General features: G+C 34.0%; 1 protein-coding gene across 3 annotated transcripts in view; it reads left to right on the top strand.

The window, feature by feature from the left end:
• The window catches only part of EXOC6B (exocyst complex component 6B), a 616,640-nt gene that overhangs the window by 300,547 nt on the left and 294,995 nt on the right, over positions 1–21,098 (top strand). For all 3 annotated transcript variants that reach the window (XM_025994563.2, XM_072766927.1, XM_072766926.1), the window contains 7 exons: positions 3,304–3,387; positions 3,956–4,002; positions 5,300–5,420; positions 17,106–17,177; positions 17,873–17,970; positions 19,484–19,589; positions 20,464–20,573. In XM_025994563.2, the coding sequence (XP_025850348.1) occupies positions 3,304–3,387; positions 3,956–4,002; positions 5,300–5,420; positions 17,106–17,177; positions 17,873–17,970; positions 19,484–19,589; positions 20,464–20,573 (638 nt within the window). The remainder of the gene's footprint in view (positions 1–3,303; positions 3,388–3,955; positions 4,003–5,299; positions 5,421–17,105; positions 17,178–17,872; positions 17,971–19,483; positions 19,590–20,463; positions 20,574–21,098) is intronic.

Below are 21,098 nucleotides of genomic sequence, written 5' to 3'. Positions count from 1 at the left end.
CAGTCCTCTCTCTTACACTCTGAGGGTCCTGCCATGAAGAACTTCTTTCAGTTCATGGGATACATGATGCTTTTTTTCTTTGAATCTCTGTATCTCTATGAGAAATATTTTTCCCTTTCTTTTTTACATGGCTTATTCTGACTCACTTTTTAATTTTGAATATAAATGGCTTTTTTTTTTTTTCTGGGAAGGTTTCTCTGACATTCCTCCCACTCACTACACACACACACACACACACACACACACACACACACACAGCCACTCCAATCTATAAGATTCTGTAGTATTTGTTTATTTAATTGCTGGTTTTCCACCATAGACTATAAATTCAGTGATGACAGGAACTATTCTTTATTGTATGGTTAGCACTTTATATATATAAAGTGACTTGTCATTCTATGATATTATGTGTGTTGATTGATTATTACAAAGCCTTTGGACTAGGAATACTAATGGCATAAAATGAAAACAAACTAAAACTATTTTTCATTGGCCTATTGTTATCTGCTTATACTTCCACTGGCTTTTGAGGTGGGTTTTAAAAAATTAATATTAATGATCAGAGGAGCTTGAAACTCAAGTGACAAACTTTTATAGTTCATCTGTTGACCTGTTTGTGAAAAGATAGGCACTCAGCCAGACTGGTCAGACATCTACTTCAAATTCTAACTGTAAGTGTTGGGTTGACAAAATTTGCAGAGGAAATAGAATACTCAGAGGTCAATTTATTTAGCAGCCATTAGGGAAAATCTAACTCATTTTTGTAATGGAGAAGCCAGAATTATTAGATAAATTGGTCTTTTCTTATGTTTTTAGTTTATTGAATGGATATTTGAAAGGCAAAACCATATCTAGTTTAGAACCAAGTAGAGGTCTATGATAGGTTTATATATAGAATTTCATCTTGTATATTTTCTATATTTTTCAACAAATTATTAAATTATTATACAATGGTCTAATTTGAGAGAAAACTTTCCCTAAATTCTCAGCTAAAGTGTATCTTGGCTCCAAAGCATGTTGAATGTGTAATGTCACACAAGAATAATAAAGGGCCTTTAGGGCTGTTAAATTTAAAATGAAAAGCCCTTCAGTGTGTACAGAATGTAATTGACATTTAATAATACCACGATGCTGTGAAATGGTGACAAGTGGGGAATAACTTTAACAAACCAACAGGCAGTTTCCACTTCTTATTTCTTAAATAGAAGCATTTGCTACCTCATTAACTTATGGAGTAAGAAATAAGAAAGCCTTAAAATAGCTGTCTTAATGTTTGATTTCATTTTATAGCAGGAAAAACTCAGGTGCCTACAGTTATAATCACTTTAGCATTTTAAATTTGTTTTTAAGCTACACGAGGGGTCAACAAACCATGGACCACATCCTCCCTGCTGCTTGTTTCTAGGTGACCTGTGAACTCAGAATGGCTTTTACATTTTTAAGTGGTTGGTAACAAATAAAAAGAAGACTATTTCATGATGATGAAAATGATATGAAATTCTAATTTCAGTTTCCACAACTAACGTTTTATTGGAACACAGCCACACTCATTTATGTACTGTCTGTGGCTGCTTTTGCATTTCAGCAGCAGAGGTGAGTAGTTGCAACGGAGACCATATGGCTCACCAAGCCTAAAATATTTACTATCCTGCCCTTTAGAGGAAATGTTTGCCAACCCCTGAGCTTACGCTATGGAGTTACTGTGATTTAAATCAATTTTTCCAGTTTAGGGATCTAACAGAGAAGTCATGTTGAATAAGATTCTTTAGACTTTTGGCAAGATGAAGGAAACTGAACTTGGGTATTGGGTAGAGTTTATACTTTTTTGCATGGGCAGGGCTTTCATTTCCATCATTGATTTCATCTCAGTTTTTAAAATAATAAGCACATGCACAGTGGTGATTATTTATCAGACACTGTTCCACTGTTCTAAAAAACTTTATAACTCATCTGAATCTTCATGACAATGATGAGGGTGACATATCTACAGAAGAGAACACCATAGCACATCTGTCAGTGAAAACCGAATCGTTAAATGGTGGAAGCTAAATTAATGAAAAGTTATACAGCTGGTCAGGTGACTTAGGCAGCTAAAAGGAGCAGATTCACAGTTTGAATGAAATCATAGTCATCTGATCGCAAAATCAGTGCTCTTAACCACCGTACATGCTGTCTCTCCATTTCTACTTTTATATATTTAGAAAAGTCTTGGATTAAGAGTAGAATTTAGTCATAGTAGGGCATTGTGTTTTAAAAGCTTTAAGTTTTATTAGTTTCTAGGGCTGCTGTAACAAAGTGTCCAGGTTGGGTGGCTTACATAGCAGAAATTTATTCTGTCCCAGGTTTGGAGACTAGAAATCCAAAATCAGGCATCAGAAGGCCATTGTCTCTCTGAGACTCTGGGTGGCATCCTTCCATGCCTCTCCCCAGCTTCTGGTGGTGGCCAGCAGTCCTTGGCATCCTTGGCTTCAGCTGCATGGCTTCCATCTCTGCCAGGGTTGTCTCAGAATGTTCTCCCTGTGTATCTATCTCTGTGTCTTTTCTCTTTTTCTTTTAAGGACATCACTTATATTGGATTAAGGGTCACCCTACTCTAGTGTGAATGCATCTTAAGTACATCTGGAGTGACACGATTTCTTAACAAGGTCCCATTATGGCATCCCAGGAAGGGCATGAATTTTGAGAGGATGTTGTTCAACCCATTTATAGACTCATGAGCCAGCTCTTGTTCTCTAGAGCACCTTTCAAAGTAAGAAACTGTGCACTAAGAATGTTCCGGGCTTTGTTTCTTCTTTTTCAGTGTTAATCCTGTGCTGGATTATATACTAGCTGGGAAGACATTTACTGTTCTCTGCTTCTGCCTTTTTCCTGCCTCCTTCTGGCCCTTTGCTCATGATTCATTTGAGACTGGTTTTCATTCTGAACATTTTTCTTCTGGAATGTTCTGTGAGGTTTTTAAGGCATATTTTCTCAACTGCTCTTATGAGAATGTTGGTTTGTCTTCATTCTGGTGAATTTGTGATAGTTGATTCAGCAACCAGCTTTGGTGTGCTGGTGGTTGAGTTCTGGTAGTGTCCTTTTAAGACTCTTTTGTATCCATTCTTATGGGGTTTGTCAGTAAGTTTCAATAAATGGTAATAGTCATTTTTATTTTTTTCTGTGATTATTATCATTGTCAAAATAGCAGATTTTGAGAAATGTGTGGTTGCCTCAAATCTAGATGCGGGAGCTTCTCTTTTCCCCTGAAATACTAGAATAATTGATCAAATTGTGTCAACTTGTTTCCTTTTGTTTATTTTACAGGGTGCCCGTGAAACATTTGAGAACTACTACCGAAAACAGAGGCGAAAACAGGCCCGTTTGGTGCTCCAGCCTCCATCTAACATGGTAGGATCACCAACTTAACTTTTCTCAATTTTTCACTTTTCTTCTTTGGCATCTATTCATTATCTTTCGTATGTACTATTATTTATTTATTTGTTTATTTAAAAGATTTCTATTTATTTGAGGGAGAGAGAGTGAGTGGGGTGGGGTGGGGGGAAGCACAGAGGAAGAGGGAGAATCAGATTCCCCCACTTAGCAGGGAGTCCTGTGGGGGTTTTATCCCAGGACCCTGAGATCATGACCTGAACCCAAGGCAGATGCTTAACCAACTGAGCCACCCAGGTGCCCCTATTTTTTTTTTTAAATGTTGCTCTGAGATCATTTTTGGTGGATGGGACAGGAAGAAAATAGCAACTAACATCTGTTGATTGCTATGTGTCAGGCATTGTTTTAAGTACTGGGTGTGAATTATCTCATTTCATCCTCATTATAACCCTGTAAGGTAGTGTTCTATTGTTATATTCACCTTCGAGTCTTGGGAACTGAGCCTTAAGAAGTTAAGGAACTGATTTTAACTTTGTCTTAATGTATCAAAGTAGAATAACTTTTTTTCTTCTTTGTTTTGTTGTAGCATGAAACTTTAGATGGCTACAGGAAGTATTTTAATCAAATTGTAGGGTAGGTATATATGTGTGTGTTTGTGTGTATGTGTGTATTTAAATTTATACACTTTGGATACCTGGATTCATGAGACTTGGAAAAATAAGTTTTCCTTGGGAAATTATTTTTCATTTTTTATTTTAAATTCTTAAGGTCTAGTTTTGACTTTCTAATAATTTTAAAGGAGTGTTTTATTGGTTTCAGCATTATATTGCTGGAGAGTAGTTTTGATGAATAAAGGGAGAAAAAGTCTGAATTGTGATTTTATTATACTTGGTGTTTATTTCTCCATTCTTGGTAAGAGGGAACCAAATAATTAGCAAAAGTTGGCAACCTTTTTCTAAAAGGGCCAAATAGTAACCTATTTTAGGCTTTACGGGCCATACAATTTCTGTCACAAGTATTTGGCTCTCTTGTTGCAGTGTAAAAGCAGCTACAGACAATACAGAAATGAGAGAATGTGGCCATGTTCCAATAAAACAATATTTATAAAAATAGGCAGTGGGCCAGATTCGTCCCATGGGCTATATAGTTTGCCACCATCATCTAGAGTATACAAACTAATATGGAATTGCATTTCCCAAATAAACACCTCAAATATAGGCAGTATATTCTCATTGCAAAATAATGACTTTGCAGTTAAAAGAAAGAGTAATGAGTTGGATTGTCCCATGAAATCTCTTTTTTATTTCAGATTTAGATTTTTTTAATGTGATAGTTATGATTATATCTTAAGAATTCCTTATTTAAAGAATTATTTAGTATGAACACTTAACCAAGATAGCTGAAGATACTCCTTAAATGCACAACAATAAAGCTATAGCAAGGTGTTAAAAAAATAAGTTTGCATTTTTTTTGGCCTTTGTACGATACCTTTTCAGTCCTGTAATGAGGAAGTCCATATAAAGGGAATCATTTTGATATTTTGTACGTTGGGCTCTTACAAAAATGTGTATTTCAGCTTCATTCTCTCTTAAAACCAATTTTTTTTTTTTAATGTCTTAATGGCCTGGTGTTTTTAATATAATGCAATTAGCCTCCTTTACCTGAAAACACTTTCTTCCCTTTGGAATTGCTGACCAGTATGATTAACATTTAATAGAAATGTGACTCTGATTTCTATAAAGTGTTTAGACAAAATTCTAAGTCCAAGAAATGTGATTTTTGTTTAAGACACCAAGTAGCTTTCTTTAAAAAAAAAAAAAAAGCTGTTAACTTTGAATTTGATGGCAGCTATTAGTGTTTGTCAGACTCTGAAGATAGTAGTCAAACTGTAATTTCTGACAGCTGTGCTTTCTTTTTTCCTCAATCTTAGCTTTTTTGTGGTTGAAGATCACATTTTACATACAACCCAGGGCTTAGTAAACAGAGCCTACATTGATGAACTTTGGGAAATGGCACTTTCAAAAACCATCGCGGCCCTACGCACCCACTCGGTATGTAAGAAGCCCATGAGAAGTTCTCAGTTATTATTGATACACTGGCCAATGTTGTCCTGCTTTAAAATAATCAAATATGTATTATGTGGAATTACATACTTGGAGCTTTTTCAAAGACATATGGAAGTAGCCACTTCAAATTGCCATCCTTTCTAACACTGAACTCACTTTTTTTGATGCTCTCTGCAATTAAAAAAAACAAACAAAACCAAACAGCTAACATTTATTGGAATCCTCTATGTCAGGCTTGTTATGTCTACTTCATATATATTTCATAAGGTAGATATTATTATTATATTTACCTTATGGTCTGGGGAACTGAACCTCAGAGAAGTAACCAGCCTAATGTTACATAGTAAGTGGGACAGCTTGTATTTGAATCCAGACATGTGACTCCCAGAATCCATATTCTCAGCCACTACTCTATATTGCTTTCTATAATGCCAGTTCAAACTGGTTTGGAGTTTACAGTTTTATTATTTTTTTGAAAAAAAAAAAACAAAGAAAAAGCTTACAGCGTATCAATAAGTTACTTAATTATGAGTTTCCATAATTTTGGTATATTTTATCAAAACATGAATTTTTGATTATAGCTCACTTTATTTCAGATAGATAATGTTGGCTCTGAATTTTATTCAATATTTCTTGAACACTTATTATGTACATGTTGACAATGGGAATATAACAGTGAACAAGATGGATGAAGTCTTTGATCTCAGAAAGTTGTATTTTGATTGGGGAGGTTCCCAATGAACAGACAAATAAGCATATCAGATAGTGATAATACAATGCAATTAAAACAGTGATAGATTAAGACAACAGGGTGCCTACTTTTGATTGGTTGATCAGAAGTGGCATTTTTAGAATCAGAATATCAAAGAGTCACTGTTAAATTAAAAGGGAATTGTAGGTATAAGAAATAGTAGTACAAGGGCTTTGGGGTTACTTTTTTATCTGAACTGTTTAAGGAATGATAGTGAGGACTCAGTAATAGAAGATAATTTAGCATTTAGAAGTTTCAGTAAATGGCTCTACTATCCATCTATTTGTGCCAGGGAGAAACTTAAGTTATCCATGATCCTTCAGCTTTCTTATCTCTTCATCATCAAGTGTTCCAGAGTACATACTATGTGTAAAATCTGTAATTGATGGGACTGTAGCTCTTTTAGGGAATTGAAAAATGTTCAGAGTGGGTAGAACATGGAATATATAAAACTAGGCATGGTATGAAGTAAAAATAAAAAAGTAGATAGATATCATATTATTTAAGACCTATTTGATGCTTTAAGCCCTGGGTTAAATGGAGTGTATATGTGTTCAGTGTGGGGATAGGGTAAATTGTAGTGAGAAGATCAGATTTCCATTCTAGCTAAATTATGGATGAGGGATAAGAAAGGTTGTGAGTGGAACAATTAGACTAGTCTAATATCAGGCAAGAGATGATGGTAGCTGGACCAAGGGGTGATAGTAGATATGGAGAGATGTGGATGAATTTGGAGAGATTTTTAGGAGGTAAGATTAATTGTATTTTCTGATGGATTAGATATAAAAGATAAGGATAAAAGCATATCAAGGTAATGCCTAGGTTTATGATTTCTTTCCCTTTGATGGTTTGGAGTGGAGAGGTCATCAGTTGCCTTTGGTTATGATTACTTTGCCTTTGTGCCATCCAGGTGGTAAGGTATAGTTTGGTTAATATATGAATTTGAAACCAAAGAGGATGGATATGTCATTGAATGCATTGCAAATGTTTTTCTCCTTTTATTTTTATTTATGGCTTCATTTTTGGTATTTAGAAATGTTAACTATTTGCCTATTTATATATCTATCTTTTTTTTTTAAGGTTTTATTTATTTATTTGAGGGAGAGAGTGTGTGAGAGCTGGGGGGAGGGGCAGAGAGAGAGGGAGAAGCAGAGTCCCTGCTAAGCAGGGAGTCTGATGTGGGGTTCTGTCTCATGACCCTGAGATCATTAATTGAGCCCGAGGCAGATGTTTAACTGACTGGGCAACCCAGGTGTCCCCATATATATCTATCTTATTTTAAAATTTTACATGTGACCTAGGACTCATCTGACATTTTTACCATTTTATTCTATTGTCATAGTAAAGTCTGGCGAATTTAAAATTGTTTTTAAAAGTTCCTGTCTATTCTGAGACTAAAAAAAAGTCTCATAACTATGTTATGGCTAGACTTTTTTTTTAATACATTTATGTATACACTACCACTTGTTATTTATTTTTATTAAAGAATGATTAAGGATCTCATTTTTTTTGCAACAGTGTATCTGGTTTTAGGATAATTTTTAAAATGTCTTACCTTCTTCCTCAATATGGTATGTTTTTATATGTAAATATTTATTTTATAAAGGTAATATATTTATTCTAAGATAGAAAATATTGAGTAGCAACAAATTTTGGCCATGGTCCCTGGCATGATTATTATTAACTTTCTTGTATGTAAATGTAAAGATTCTTTTTTTGTGCGTATAAAAATACAATATACAATATGTATTTTAAATAGAAACAAGCTATGTTTTTCACTTAGTGTCTAATCAATCTGTGTTAATTTTAATATATACTTGCATAGTATTCCATTGTTGGAATGTATCATTTAAAATAATCCACTTTTAAAAAAAGGTTTTGGGCCTTTTGTTAAGCTACTATAAACATTGCAGTAAATTTTATTTTAAAGATTTTATTTATTTATTTGAGAGAGAGCACAAGCAGGGGGAGCAGCAGACAGAGTGAGAAGGAGAAGCAGGCTTTCCACTGAGCAGGGAATCCAAAGCAGGGCTCGATCCCAGGACCCTGGGATCATGACCTGAGCAGAAGGCAGACAGTTAACTGACTGAACTACCCAGGCATCCCTGCCATGAATATTTTTATAAAAATATTCTTGCATAATTGAATGCATCTAGAATAAATTCTTAGATGTGAGATTACTGTGTTAAAGGATATGTACATTTCTTAGGCTGTGGGTGCATATTGTAATTTGCTTTGCAAAAATATTGTATCATTTAACCCTCTGAGCATTGTCTTTTAGAATGCCCATTTCCCTATCCCTTTTACTTCACAATTATGTTTAAAAACAAAAAAATCATTCCTAATCTTCAGAAATTATATCTTAATTTAACATGTTTTTCTTTGATTAATACTGATACTGAAATTCTCTTCAGACATTTTTATTTATTTGTATATCTTCTCAAAGTTTCCTGTTCATATGCATTGCCTTTATATTTTAATAGTTTAAAATATTTTATTACATATTAACAAATCATGGATGCTAGCCTTTAATCGGAATGTTAATCTCTGATATATAAGTTGCAAATATTTTTTCTTAGATTTGTGTGTCTCTAGCTTTGCTTTGCTTTTCGTAGCTTTACAGAAGTTTAAAATTTTTTGTAAATATATTGATTTTTAACTTAAAATTTATGTCTTCCTTATTCCAAAGAATATATAATTATTTGTCTATATTTATTTTTTGTATTTCTGTATGGTTACTTTTATATATATATAAAGTTTTAGTATGGGGAGTGAGGTTGAATTCTTTTTTTAAAAAAAGATTTTATTTATTTATTTGAGAGAGAGAATGAATGCATGCATACACACATGAGTGAGGGGAAGGGCAGAGAGAGAGACTCTTAAGTAGACTCCTCGCTGACCGTGGAGCATGCCATGGGGCTTGATCTTATGACCCTGAAATCATGACCTGAGCTTAAACCAAGAGATAGTGCTTACCCACCTGAGCCACCCAAGTGCTTCTTGGATTCTATCTCTAATTTTTTTTTTTTTTTAAAAAAAGGTTCATTACTTCCAGTAACATTATTGTGTTAATCTCTTATTTTATTCAGCTCAGATTGCCATAACGAAATGTCATAGATGGTACTTAAACAACAGAAATTTATTTTCTCACAGTTCTGGAGGTTGGAAGTCTGAGATCAGAGTGCCAGCGTGGTTGGTTTCGAGTGAGAACTCTTCATGATATGCAGATGGCTGTGTTCTCAGCATGTCCTCATATGGCCTTTTCTCAGTGTGCATACTAGTGTCTCCTACTCCTTTTATAAGATTACCGATTCCATCAGATCAGGGCCCTTCCTCATTTGACCTTAAATATCTCTCTAAGTTCCATCTCCAGATATAGCTATACTCGTGGCTAGGACTATAACATATGAATTTGGGTGGGTGGGGGTGAGGCATAATATTTAGTCTATAACATCTCTTTCTTCCCAACATATTTTGGAGGCTACCTTTATCATAAAGTGATATATTTTATGAATACTAAGCTCTGTTGCTAGGCTCTATGATTCCCACCCTTCCTTTCCTTCTTTCTCTCTGCTTTGAACCAATACAACATTGTTTTGATTACTATAATTGGTATAGTATGGTGTAGTTTCTTACAGGATATGTACATTCTTTAAAATCCTCTTTTTAGTATATGCTAACCATTTACGATTTTTTTTTACTCTTCCAGATTAATTTGAGAATCACTTTGTCACATCCCTTTCACCACTTACAACACCCCTTCCTCTAGTTGAATTATAGTGTTACTAGTTAGTAAATCTGGAAATTAAAATGGCGTTAGTTGACATACTTCAGCATCTGGTATTTTTCACTAGGAATATATGTATTTTTCTCAATTATTTGCTTTCATGTGTTTTTGTGAAGTATTTTATATACTTTCTAAGTCCTATAACTGGTGTTTTATGTTTTTTTCCAGTAATATTTTGAGGAAAGCTTTTTCCCCAATCATATTTATTGACAAATATTCTATTCTATGGAGAGGGGTGCTTGATTTGGTTTATTATCTGTCCATGTTGGTGATTTCATCAATTTTATTATTTTCCTGAGAAAAGCTGTTTTTCTCTTAGAAAACTTGGATTTCTTGCAAGCAGTCTCTTCTTTGTAAAGCAATGGTTCTTACCTTTTTCTCTGTGACTTACATAAACATTTGAGAATGTAACAGATCTACTCAGTTGGAAACTGTCCTCTCTTCTTCATTATGCAGTTGTATTTGATGTCAGTAAGAGCAGGATACTTTCTAAGTATGCTGATTAAAATGTATATCTATGGAGAAAATTACTCTTAATTGAGCCTTTCTTTTAGATGTATTGTGTATATTCTTTTGAATTGAAGAATAATAACAAAATACTCTTTTTCTTCCCAATAGTTCAGTATCAGTCTGTAGAGGCAGAAAGTAGATTAGTAGTTGCTTCAGGCTGAAAGTAGCTAGGGGTATAGTTTAAATGACATGCATTTTCTTTTTGAGGGAATAAAATGTTCTAAAATTGACTGTGGTTATGTTTGCACATGTCTGTGAATATACTAACAACTATTAAATTATATACTTCAGTGGGTGAGTTGTATGGGAATTATATCTCAACAAGGCTATTAAAACATAACTCAGAATCACATACATTTACAATCATTTTATTTATTATGAGACAGAGTATTTGATACCATAGATGTTAATTCTATTTCATGACACTGTTTATTGTCTTATATTACCCAGCAAAGCAAACCAAAATAAGAGCAACCCAAACACCAAAACAGTTCTCAAAAATAAATACTATATCTGGATGGTTATTACTTATTTATCAAAAATCTATGTATCTTTCTAGCTTTCTATGTTACATTTAAAACTATTATTTATCTGATTGAATTATTAGTCATTGCATAAATTGGAAATATTTTGAAAGGTACAATTTTTCAAGTATTAGTATGTATGGTATTCTCAATGCTGACTTCAAAACATGATAGAGATTTTACATGATTCACCTTGCTTGGAATTTAGCAGTATATTAAATTTAGCAGTATATTGAAATGTAATATGCTAATAAGAAGGAGAGTTTATATTGGGAATAATCCAATAATAGATCTGCTAATATAGTTGTTAATCATATAAACAGATTATCTGATAATACTTTAAAGTTAATTTTTAAGATTTGAAATTATGGAACAATGTAATACTATATGGCTAAAACCTCATGTTTTATAGATATTAAATATTGGACATTTTAGTTTGTTATGTGGTATGTAGAGAAGAGTGTGTATTGGGATATGGTTTTATACACACCCATGCCATGTCCATACCCATTTCCCTCACATATTTTAAGGTTTTTTTTTTTTTGAGTTAAAGTGTATACTGAGTACACTCTTCTACTCTCTAGTGTCTTCTAGATTTTCTAACCAAATAACATAGAGAAAAACAAAATAAAAAATGAAATTCTACAAAGTACCATCTGTTGGCCAGAAGTTTTGAAAGATTTCCTTGAACTTAGAAAACATACAAAATCAGAAAATTGACTGAACCCGAGACAAGAAAATATTACATTAAATAAGGTAGAGGGAGGTATTGTCAAAGTAGTAGATATTCTTCCAAATGGAATCTAGGAACACTCCAAGTTTAGAGTTAACAAATACAATGATCAGAAATGGGCCTAGGAGAAATCATAAAAGAAATTATTTAGAGATCTACTTTCCAAAAATCTTAGCCAGCCAGCTGTTTACCCATTTCCTTTGGCCAACCTTACCATCTATGTAAAGAGACAATAGTATGATCAGTGAAGTTCTCTCGTACTGCTTTTTGAACAAAGTAATTCATCTGCTCCACCCACTTACACAGAGCATGTAGTCACTTTATTGGGAAACAAACTTACAGAGAAAAAAACCCATGCAAGTTATCCATAGTAATCAACCTGTCCTTTATTCAAAAACATGAACAGTCAAGAGTCATAAAATGTTTGTAGAAAACCAGTTATATCAAATAGAAGATAACAGTAAACAAATAGAATAGCCATTCTCTAGCAAATACAAATAATAAGTGGACTAGGAGAAAAATTTGCAAAGTAATAGTCATTCCTAGTTTTAGGAATATAGGAGACTGGTTATTCATATCAACCCTTCAGTTGGACACTACTAAAAATGCTGCTTTTTTGTATATATACCATATAAAATGTTCTGTAGTTCCCAAGTGCTTGGTAAGAGTATTAAGGAATTACTGAGCCAAATCCAGGGAAGTTGAGAGTCCAGAGAGATAGGCCAACCACTTAAGCTGCCTTTGCCTTGAAGCCACTTGTTAGTTCAGACAATTTGAACTTCGATTTTTTTTTTTAAGATTTTATTTATTTATTCATGAGAGACACAGAGAGAGAGAGAGAGAGAGAGAGAGAGGCAGAGACAGAGGCAGAGAGAGAAGCAGGCTCCATGCAGGGAGCCCGAAAGAGAGAGAGAGAGAGAGAGAGAGAGAGGCAGAGACACAGGCAGAGGGAGAAGCAGGCTCCATGCAGGGAGCCCGATGTGGGACTCGATCCTGGGACTCCATGATCACGCCTTGGGCCAAAGGCAGGCGCTAAACCACTGAGCCACCCAGGGATCTCCTGAACTTTTGACAGCCTCTTGGGACCACACAAGATAGAAAGTATATAATATGGTGACCCCCCTGCATTAGGCTGGAAAGGATTATTCCTTTCAGAAGTAAAAGAAAAAGTAGTAAAAATTCTTTCCTCAAAGAAATCTCCAGGGGGCACCTGGTTGGCTAAGTCTGTAGAGTATGCAATAATTGATCTCTGGGTCATAAGTTCAAGCCCTGCGATGGGTATAGAGATTACTTTTAAAAATTAATTAAAAAATAAAATTGCCCCAAATTTAAAAAAAACATAAGATCTTCGGGTTCAGGGAGTTTTATCCTCAATTCCTATTCTACACAAACTCTCAGAGAGTAGAAAAGAGGAACCAGCAACTCATTTTATGAAGTATATATAAACTTGATAATGAAGCTCGACAAGGGGAGTATAATTGCATAAACATAGTTTAGGTTCATTCACAAATGTAGATTAGAAGTCCTAAACAAATGCTGGAAAACAGAATCCAGCAGTTTACAAGCAACATTAATATATAGAGTTTATAGTATTAAATGTAAGCTTGGTTCACTATTACAAAGTCTATTAATGTAATTTAATGCATTATGATATTAAAAAGCAAAAATATATAATCATTTCAATAGATACAGAAAAAGCATTTATTGAAAACAACCATAAGAGAATTTCCTTAGACTGATAAAAGACATCCTGAAAAACCTATTAACAAATACCATGTTTAATTACCATTGCTCCTATTTTGTTTTGTACTTGAAGTGCTGTATCAGCAGAAAAATAAATGAATAAAACAAGTAAACTTTTGAAAGCGAGAAATAAAATTGCTATTGTGCAGATGATATATTTTTTTGCTATTGTGCAGATGTATATTTTATATATTGATATATCAAATATTTATTGATATATATTTATATATCAAAAATCTAAAGGAACTTACAGAAAAATTATTAAAGGAAATTACAAAAATTTATTCAACTAATAGAAGAGGTTAGCAAGTTTCCTGGATACAAAATCATTATATGAAATGAGACTAAAATGAATTAAAGAAGACCTAAATAAAATTGAGAGTTGTATCATGTCCATTGATTAGAAGTGTTATTGTAGGTATCAGTTCTCACAAAATTGATCTGCAAATTTATTTCAGGGGGAAAGTCTCCATAGTTTTATTTTGGAGAGGATGAGTACCTTACAACCTGATCATAATATTTTTAAGCCAGTATGAAGATCAGCTATGTGACATTCTGGAATAGACAATTTTTTTTTTTTTTTAGATTTTATTTATTTATTCATGAGAGACACAGAGAGAGAGGCAGAGACACAGGCAGAGGGAGAAACAGATTCCATGCAGGGAGCCCAACGTGGGACTTGATCCCGGGACTCCAGGATCATGTCCTGGCCAGTTTATCGGCCGAAGGCGGCGATAAACTGCTGAGCCACCCAGGCTGCCCGGGAAAAGACAAAATTACAGAGACAGTAAAAAGATGAGGGATTTCTAGGATTCAGGAGAGGGATGGAGGGATGAATAAGTGGAACATGGGGGATTTTTAGGGCAATGAAACCTGACACTGTAATGGTGGAATATGATATCACACATGTTAAAATCCATAAAATGCACAAAACCAAGAGTAAACCCAAATATAAACTATGAAACTTAGTGAATAATTGTCAGAATTGGTTCATCACTTGTGACAGAAGTACTCATGAATACAAGCTATTATATACTAGGGGAAGCTGTATGTGGAGTATATGAGAACTCTCTGTAAATGCAGAAGTGCTCCAAAAAATAAAGTCTGTTAAGTAAAAAATGCAAAGACACAAAAAAAACTAAGGAAAGACATGGAAGTGATTATCATAAAAGTCATGATACTGTTTCCCGAGTGGGGAGGAAAGGAGCTGCACAGAGCATCCAGGAGTTTCCGACATGTTGGCACTGTCATTTAAGTTTGCCTGGTAAAATTGCATATATAGGTTTCATTCATTTTTTTCTTCAGGTATACTGTACTAAAACAATTTTTTTTTAAATGTAGTAAGGAGGAAAAGGAAGCAAGCAAGCCAAAGATAAACATTGTTTTCTTAGAAATCTCTGATTACCTGAATAGAGAAATTTAATTCAAAGATTAAACAGATAAAACTGCCTATTATTCTGTGATCAAGAAGACAGAGTCAGACACAATAGATATTCCCAAATATGGGCCAAAGAGATGGAAAATGTAAAAGGAAAGTTAAGAAACATGGATGGATACCTGATATTAATTTTTTAATTGTATCTAATAGAGATTTAGAAAGAAAGCATAGTCACAAAGGAGAAGAGTTTAAGAATTAGAGAATTAAAAGAAGAAATTTCCCTGCAATGAGGAAAGACTAGATACCTATAGTTGGAAGACTGCACTGAGTGTCAAGCAAGGTAAAGGATGGGAGACAATTCTTTCATGTCGGAAATTTTGCATTTTAGTTTGAGGGCAAAAGAAGAGCATTTTCAAACATACGAGGATTCAAAGTTTACAGTTTATCCTATTTTGTTGGCATTGTGCAAAAAATGAAAAACCCAGAATGTAAGACAGGATAGGATTAAATAAAATGCGTGCAAAAGATCAGTAACATTGATAGATAAATCTGATTAGCTGATATTTATTTGTTAAGTTTAATGCTATTAGGAATCTGTACAAGACAGAGACTTAATGTTTAAAAATTTTTCTTAATGAAAACTCCAGATTATTTCATGTAAACAGTGGGAAGAGGGTGCCTAGGTGGCTTAGTTGGTTAAGAGTCTGCCTTCAGCTCAGGCAATGGCTGGGATCACCTGGGATCCAGCCTCATGTCAGGCTTCCTCCTCAGCAGGGAGTCTGCTTCTCCCTCTCCCTCTGTACTCTCTCTTTGTCTCTCTCAGATAAATAAAATCTTTAAAAAAAATGTGGGAAGAAAGTGTATAACTTATTTAATGACCACTGTAAGATAATTAAGAACATTGATGCAATGAAAATCATGAAATAAAAAAGAAGAAATCATGGTAAATAGGAAACTGAAAATAAGATTGAATAGGTTCAACCTGTCAGAAATCACAGGTTGAGGCAGTTTTATAGTTTGCTTACTGAGATCCACTCATACATTATGATGACCTAAAAAGAGCAAAAACGGGGATCCCTGGGTGGCGCAGCGGTTTGGTGCCTGCCTTTGGCCCAGGGCGCGATCCTGGAGATCCGGGATCGAATCCCACGTCGGGCTTCCAGTGCATGGAGCCTGCTTCTCCCTCTGCCTGTGTCTCTGCCTCTCTCTCTCTCTGTGACTATCATAAAAAAAAAAAGAGTAAAAACGAAGTAAGAGGAGCATAAGTAGAATTCTCCAAGGCACATAAATTGAATTTGAAGACCTTAATGGGAGAAGAGAGAAATATTTTGTATTATTATAGTATAGTTTTAACGTATCAAAAAGACAATAGCCTTTCAATAGAGGACAGGCAAGCATCAATATATACAGAAGAAGAGTTAGTAATAAGAAATTGACAAACCATACCATTGTGGGAGAATTCAACACACCTCTTTCAGAAATTGGGAGATCCAATGGAGAAGAGGTAACCAAACTGTAATCAAGAGAATTTGAATATAAAAATTACTGAACTTTTCACATAGTGACAGATCTTTGAATCCTACCCACAGAATGTATCGTTCATGTCATTTCAATTCTCAGTTTTGTTTATAAGAGATTATATATGGACTTCATTTGTAACTTTTATTTTCCTTTTTTTTTTGTATTGCTTGTGTTTAGTTTTCTTTTCTCTTTTTAAATCAGGCTTGCCTAAGATTTCTCTGTTTTATTGGTATTTTTGGTGAGCTTTTGGTTTCATTGATCAAATCTTTCATGTCTTCTCTATGTTATTTCTGCACTCTCTCACATTCTTATGATTTATTTTGGCTTTTTGAGCGAGCTTTATGGGTTGACTGCTTAATTTATTTTCAATCTTTTATGTTTTCTGTTTGCATCTAAATATATAAATGTATCTTGAAATGGCTTCATTGCATAGGCTTTGATATCAAATATTACGTTGTTAATTTAAAAATAATCTGCAATATCAATTTTGATTTCTTTTTGACTGAAGAATTATTTAGAAGTCTGTTTTTAAATTTCCAACTGTTACAAATATAGATCATGGCTTACTGGAGTCTTTATTTCAGCCCTTCCCTGGCTAATTCTGGTGTTAACCTTTTTGGAGAGACTTCACAAGTGAAGCATTAAACAATTAAATAATTCAAAATTTAGTTGTATTTTAATAATTAAAATGTTTTTTTTCTCATTGTCTTTTATTTCCTTTAGTCTTACTGCTCCGACCCAAACCTTGTGTTAGATCTGAAGAACCTCATTGTGCTTTTTGCTGACACTCTGCAGGTTTGTGCTTCTGTTTACATAGACTTATCTACAGGAGTATTCATCGGCTCTAGATCTTTTCGTTGTTTACCCAAGCTTGAATAAATGCCTTTTAGTTTTTAGTTGTGTTTCTTCTTTTCCTTGAGCTAGATCTTTTTTTTTTTTTTTACAGCATTTCCTGTCATCATCTTGACCAATTCATATTCTCATAAAGACTTCTAGTCACCCCCCCCCTTTTTTTGGGGGGGGGGCTTAGAGCAAGTCAATTAATTGTACCACTCATTATCTTAGTTTTTAAAAATGTCCTTAATTCAGATATAGTACCTGAGTGATTTTGGAGTTTTTTAACTACTATTTGAATAACAAACGATTATTGATTTGAACCATGTATCACATCTGATAGGATATCACTAGAAGTGGGTAGCATTTCAAATTTCTCTCCCTACTTGTGCAGTATGCTAAGGGTACAGATGGAATTGTAGGGAGAACTTAGCTGACATTGTCCCTGGTATTGATTTTAATTTTCATCTTTGTATTTTTTTCTGACTGGCTTAAATATTTTGGTATGTATCTTTTAATTTTAGACATTAGGTGCAAGTGAAACATGCTACCGTCATTTAAATTGAATGATGATATATTTCATTGCCTGATTTCTCTCATGTTGCTAATAAAAAAATGACCTTCTAAAATGAAGTTATTTTAAAACTTTGTTTCAGGTGTATGGTTTTCCTGTAAATCAGCTTTTTGACATGCTGCTAGAAATCAGAGATCAGTATAGTGAGACTCTGCTAAAGAAGTGGGCAGGTATCTTCAGGTGAGAAATTATTTGTAGTCGTGTGGGGTTTGTGTATGTGCACAGTGCTGGTGTATATACACATGTGTTTATACATAAGGCTTCTCAGATATGATAAGCAACAAGTATGTGTGGTTTATATATTCTAGCTATGATCCAGGTTACGATTTAGAATTCAAGCAAATTATAGAGATGTTCCAAATAAAGTTCCCAAGATGTCTGATCTCAGTGTATTATGTTTACTGTGGAAGAGTCCCCAGGCTCCATTTTGGCTCTCCCCCCAACCCTCGAATAAATATCACATACCTTAGTTCATACCATCCAGATTATACTGTGTCTTCTTAATGTATATTTTGGCTTTCTCTTTGAGGATCATGCCTAGGCTATAGCTCAGTTATAGGGTAGTAGCTTTTGAGCCCCTTTGAATAATTTAGGCTTTTTTGGAACCATTTTGAGGACTTACTCATGTGATTCCTCAAATTCTTCCTCCTCTACATACAAAGAAGAGGCCTATTACATTCCAGTGTTTGAGACATATTATTTAAATAGTTATTGCATCATACATCATGTATACAATCATATGAGAGTTACCTTATTACACCTTGCATTAACAAATATCTCCTTGGACTGTTTTCCTGGCATATGACCCATGTCAGATCCCTTGAGTTTCTTCTCCTTTTGAATCTTTATTCTTTTACTTAAAGTGATCTTCCTGTTTATTGCAAGGCCTTGTCCCCAGATCAGTTTATCCTGTTTCCAAATTCTTCTAGCTTTAAGATCCTACATTTTCCCTTTAACCTTACTAATGGTACAGCTATATTTAAGGGAAGATGATGTCTATAGGGACCTTAAAAATTAATAACATCATATATTCATAGTCTTAAGAGTTAACATCATATATTCATAGTCTTAAGAGTGTCTGATCTGATACCTTCAGTAAATTTGGTTCTGATTTTGATAGTATGGTCTCTGCATTTTAGAGAGCCTCCAGTCTAGCTAAGGAGCCAGTTCCTATGGATGAAGTTCACTCTTAATACAGAACAGTAGATGAAGTAAATTAATAGAGTTTGGACTTATTATAGAAGTTACTTTTCCTCATCTACCAATTTTGAAAGTTAGAATAGATGTCTAGTATAGAATTAAAGAGCATAATCAAATATATTTTCTTCAAAAGCAAATGAGAAAACAAAATCCTTTTGTCTTTCCCACACACATCCTTTTGTTGTTTGCTACTCATTTGCCTTATGGCTTCTCCATATTGCTATGAAATTTTGTCTCATATCTAAATCTCAGATATTATGATATCATGTTCATACTTGTGTTCCCTTTGTTTCAGACTGTAGTTTTCTTCCTGTCTTCTGTTAAGGTGTTTGTCCCTGAAACAAATAGCTTCATTATAGGAGGAATAGACTAGGGACTGGAAGTCATTTGTTTGGTGGTTATATATATGCAACCGTTTGAGTTTACCTGAAAATTACTTGTAATCACTATGTGATTAACCAGTCCACCCTTCCTTCCTTCCTTTTCTTTCTAGAAACATACTTGATTCTGACAACTACAGCCCTATACCAGTAACAAGTGAAGAAATGTATAAAAAGGTGGTAGGACAATTCCCATTCCAAGATACAGAACTGGAAAAGGTAAGGAATACTATCAAATAAAATTCTGTTTGCTTTGGCATCCTATAAATTTTTCACTTCATCAGTTTCATTAAAGGCATTACCTCCAACTCAATACGTTTAAACTCTAAAACACCTTCAGAGAATAATTTTGGGGCTAAGAAGAATAGAAGTTCCTGCTTTGAGAATCAGTAGATGACCTGAGGGCCCTTTCAACTTTGAAGTGTTAGGAGTATTGCTGGGCATGTTCCAATTTTGTTTTACACTGTGAAATAATTGCTTTTATTATACTTTCAGGACATTTTTTCCCCCAAACATAAAGTTAAAATTATCCTGTGCTATATAATTCTAATGGTTTTGACAGTGTTTTGAATCATATATGTACTACCACAATAACAATACCAAAAGTTCCCTCATCCCCAAAAGTTCCCTCATGCTGCTCTTTTTTAATCAGTTCCTCCCAACACTAACCCCCAGCCTTTGGCAGCCAATCTGGTTGCTATCCATCTACTTTTGCCTTTTCAAGAATGCCATCTAAACAGAATCATACAGTAGGTAACCTTTAGAGGCTGGCTTTTTTCACTCAGCATGATGCTTTTTGAGATTCGTTTAAGTTGATGTATATAGCAATAATTCATTCCTTTTTATTGCTGAATATTTACCACAGTTTTTTTTAGCCCTTTGAGTGTTAAAAGGCATTTGAATTATTATTTATTTAAATTTACATCTTCTTTGCAGTATCAGGAAACTTTTGGAAACACTTTCTTAAATTTAAGGTTGTTAAATAGACCGTTTGCCATGTGGAAGAAAATTCCTTTTGCATTTTGATTAATTTATAAGAATCTTCAACGTATGTTAGTTTGTGACTTACTTTCATTAATTCTTGCATTTACAGCAACCATTTCCCAAAAAGTTTCCTTTCTCTGAATTTGTGCCAAAAGTTTACAACCAAATTAAAGAATTTATCTATGCCTGCCTGAAATTTTCTGAAGATCTTCACCTAAGGTATGCTGTGAAACAGTGGAAATGCAACAGACATTGAGACTGTGACTCTTATGTGCATAAATATTCTGAAAATCTTTCCATTCTCCCTTCAGCTCTGAATTTGAAAGTCTTAATATTAGCCCTTCACAGCATGGCACCTGCTATATTTATGAATATAGTCATGGTAAAAGAGAAAGTTGGAAACCAGCAAATAATTTGTTTTTGTTTATATTACTTAGCTTATTCTCTATATTCATTATAGATTTGCATTTCAACACTTTTTGTTAGTGAGAATTCACTAGAAAACAGTGTATTAATTTTTACATTCTACTTGATAAAATTTTAAGGCCACTAGGGGAGTAACAAGTAAAATCCCTTGGAAACATCCTTCTTTCCAAATATTCTCTGGACTTGTTGAAATTATCCACATCTCCTTTAAGTTAAGTTACTTAACTAACATATACTGAGTCTATTTATGTGCCAGGTACATCCTACTTATTGGGAATGCAGAAGTAAAAGACACAGTTCTTTGCCCTCAGATATTGT

This window comes from Vulpes vulpes, chromosome 8 (assembly GCF_048418805.1).
Source record: "Vulpes vulpes isolate BD-2025 chromosome 8, VulVul3, whole genome shotgun sequence".
Lineage (NCBI taxonomy): Eukaryota > Metazoa > Chordata > Mammalia > Carnivora > Canidae > Vulpes > Vulpes vulpes.
Note: the sequence above shows the minus strand (reverse complement) of the source record. Positions and strands in the feature narration are given on the sequence as shown.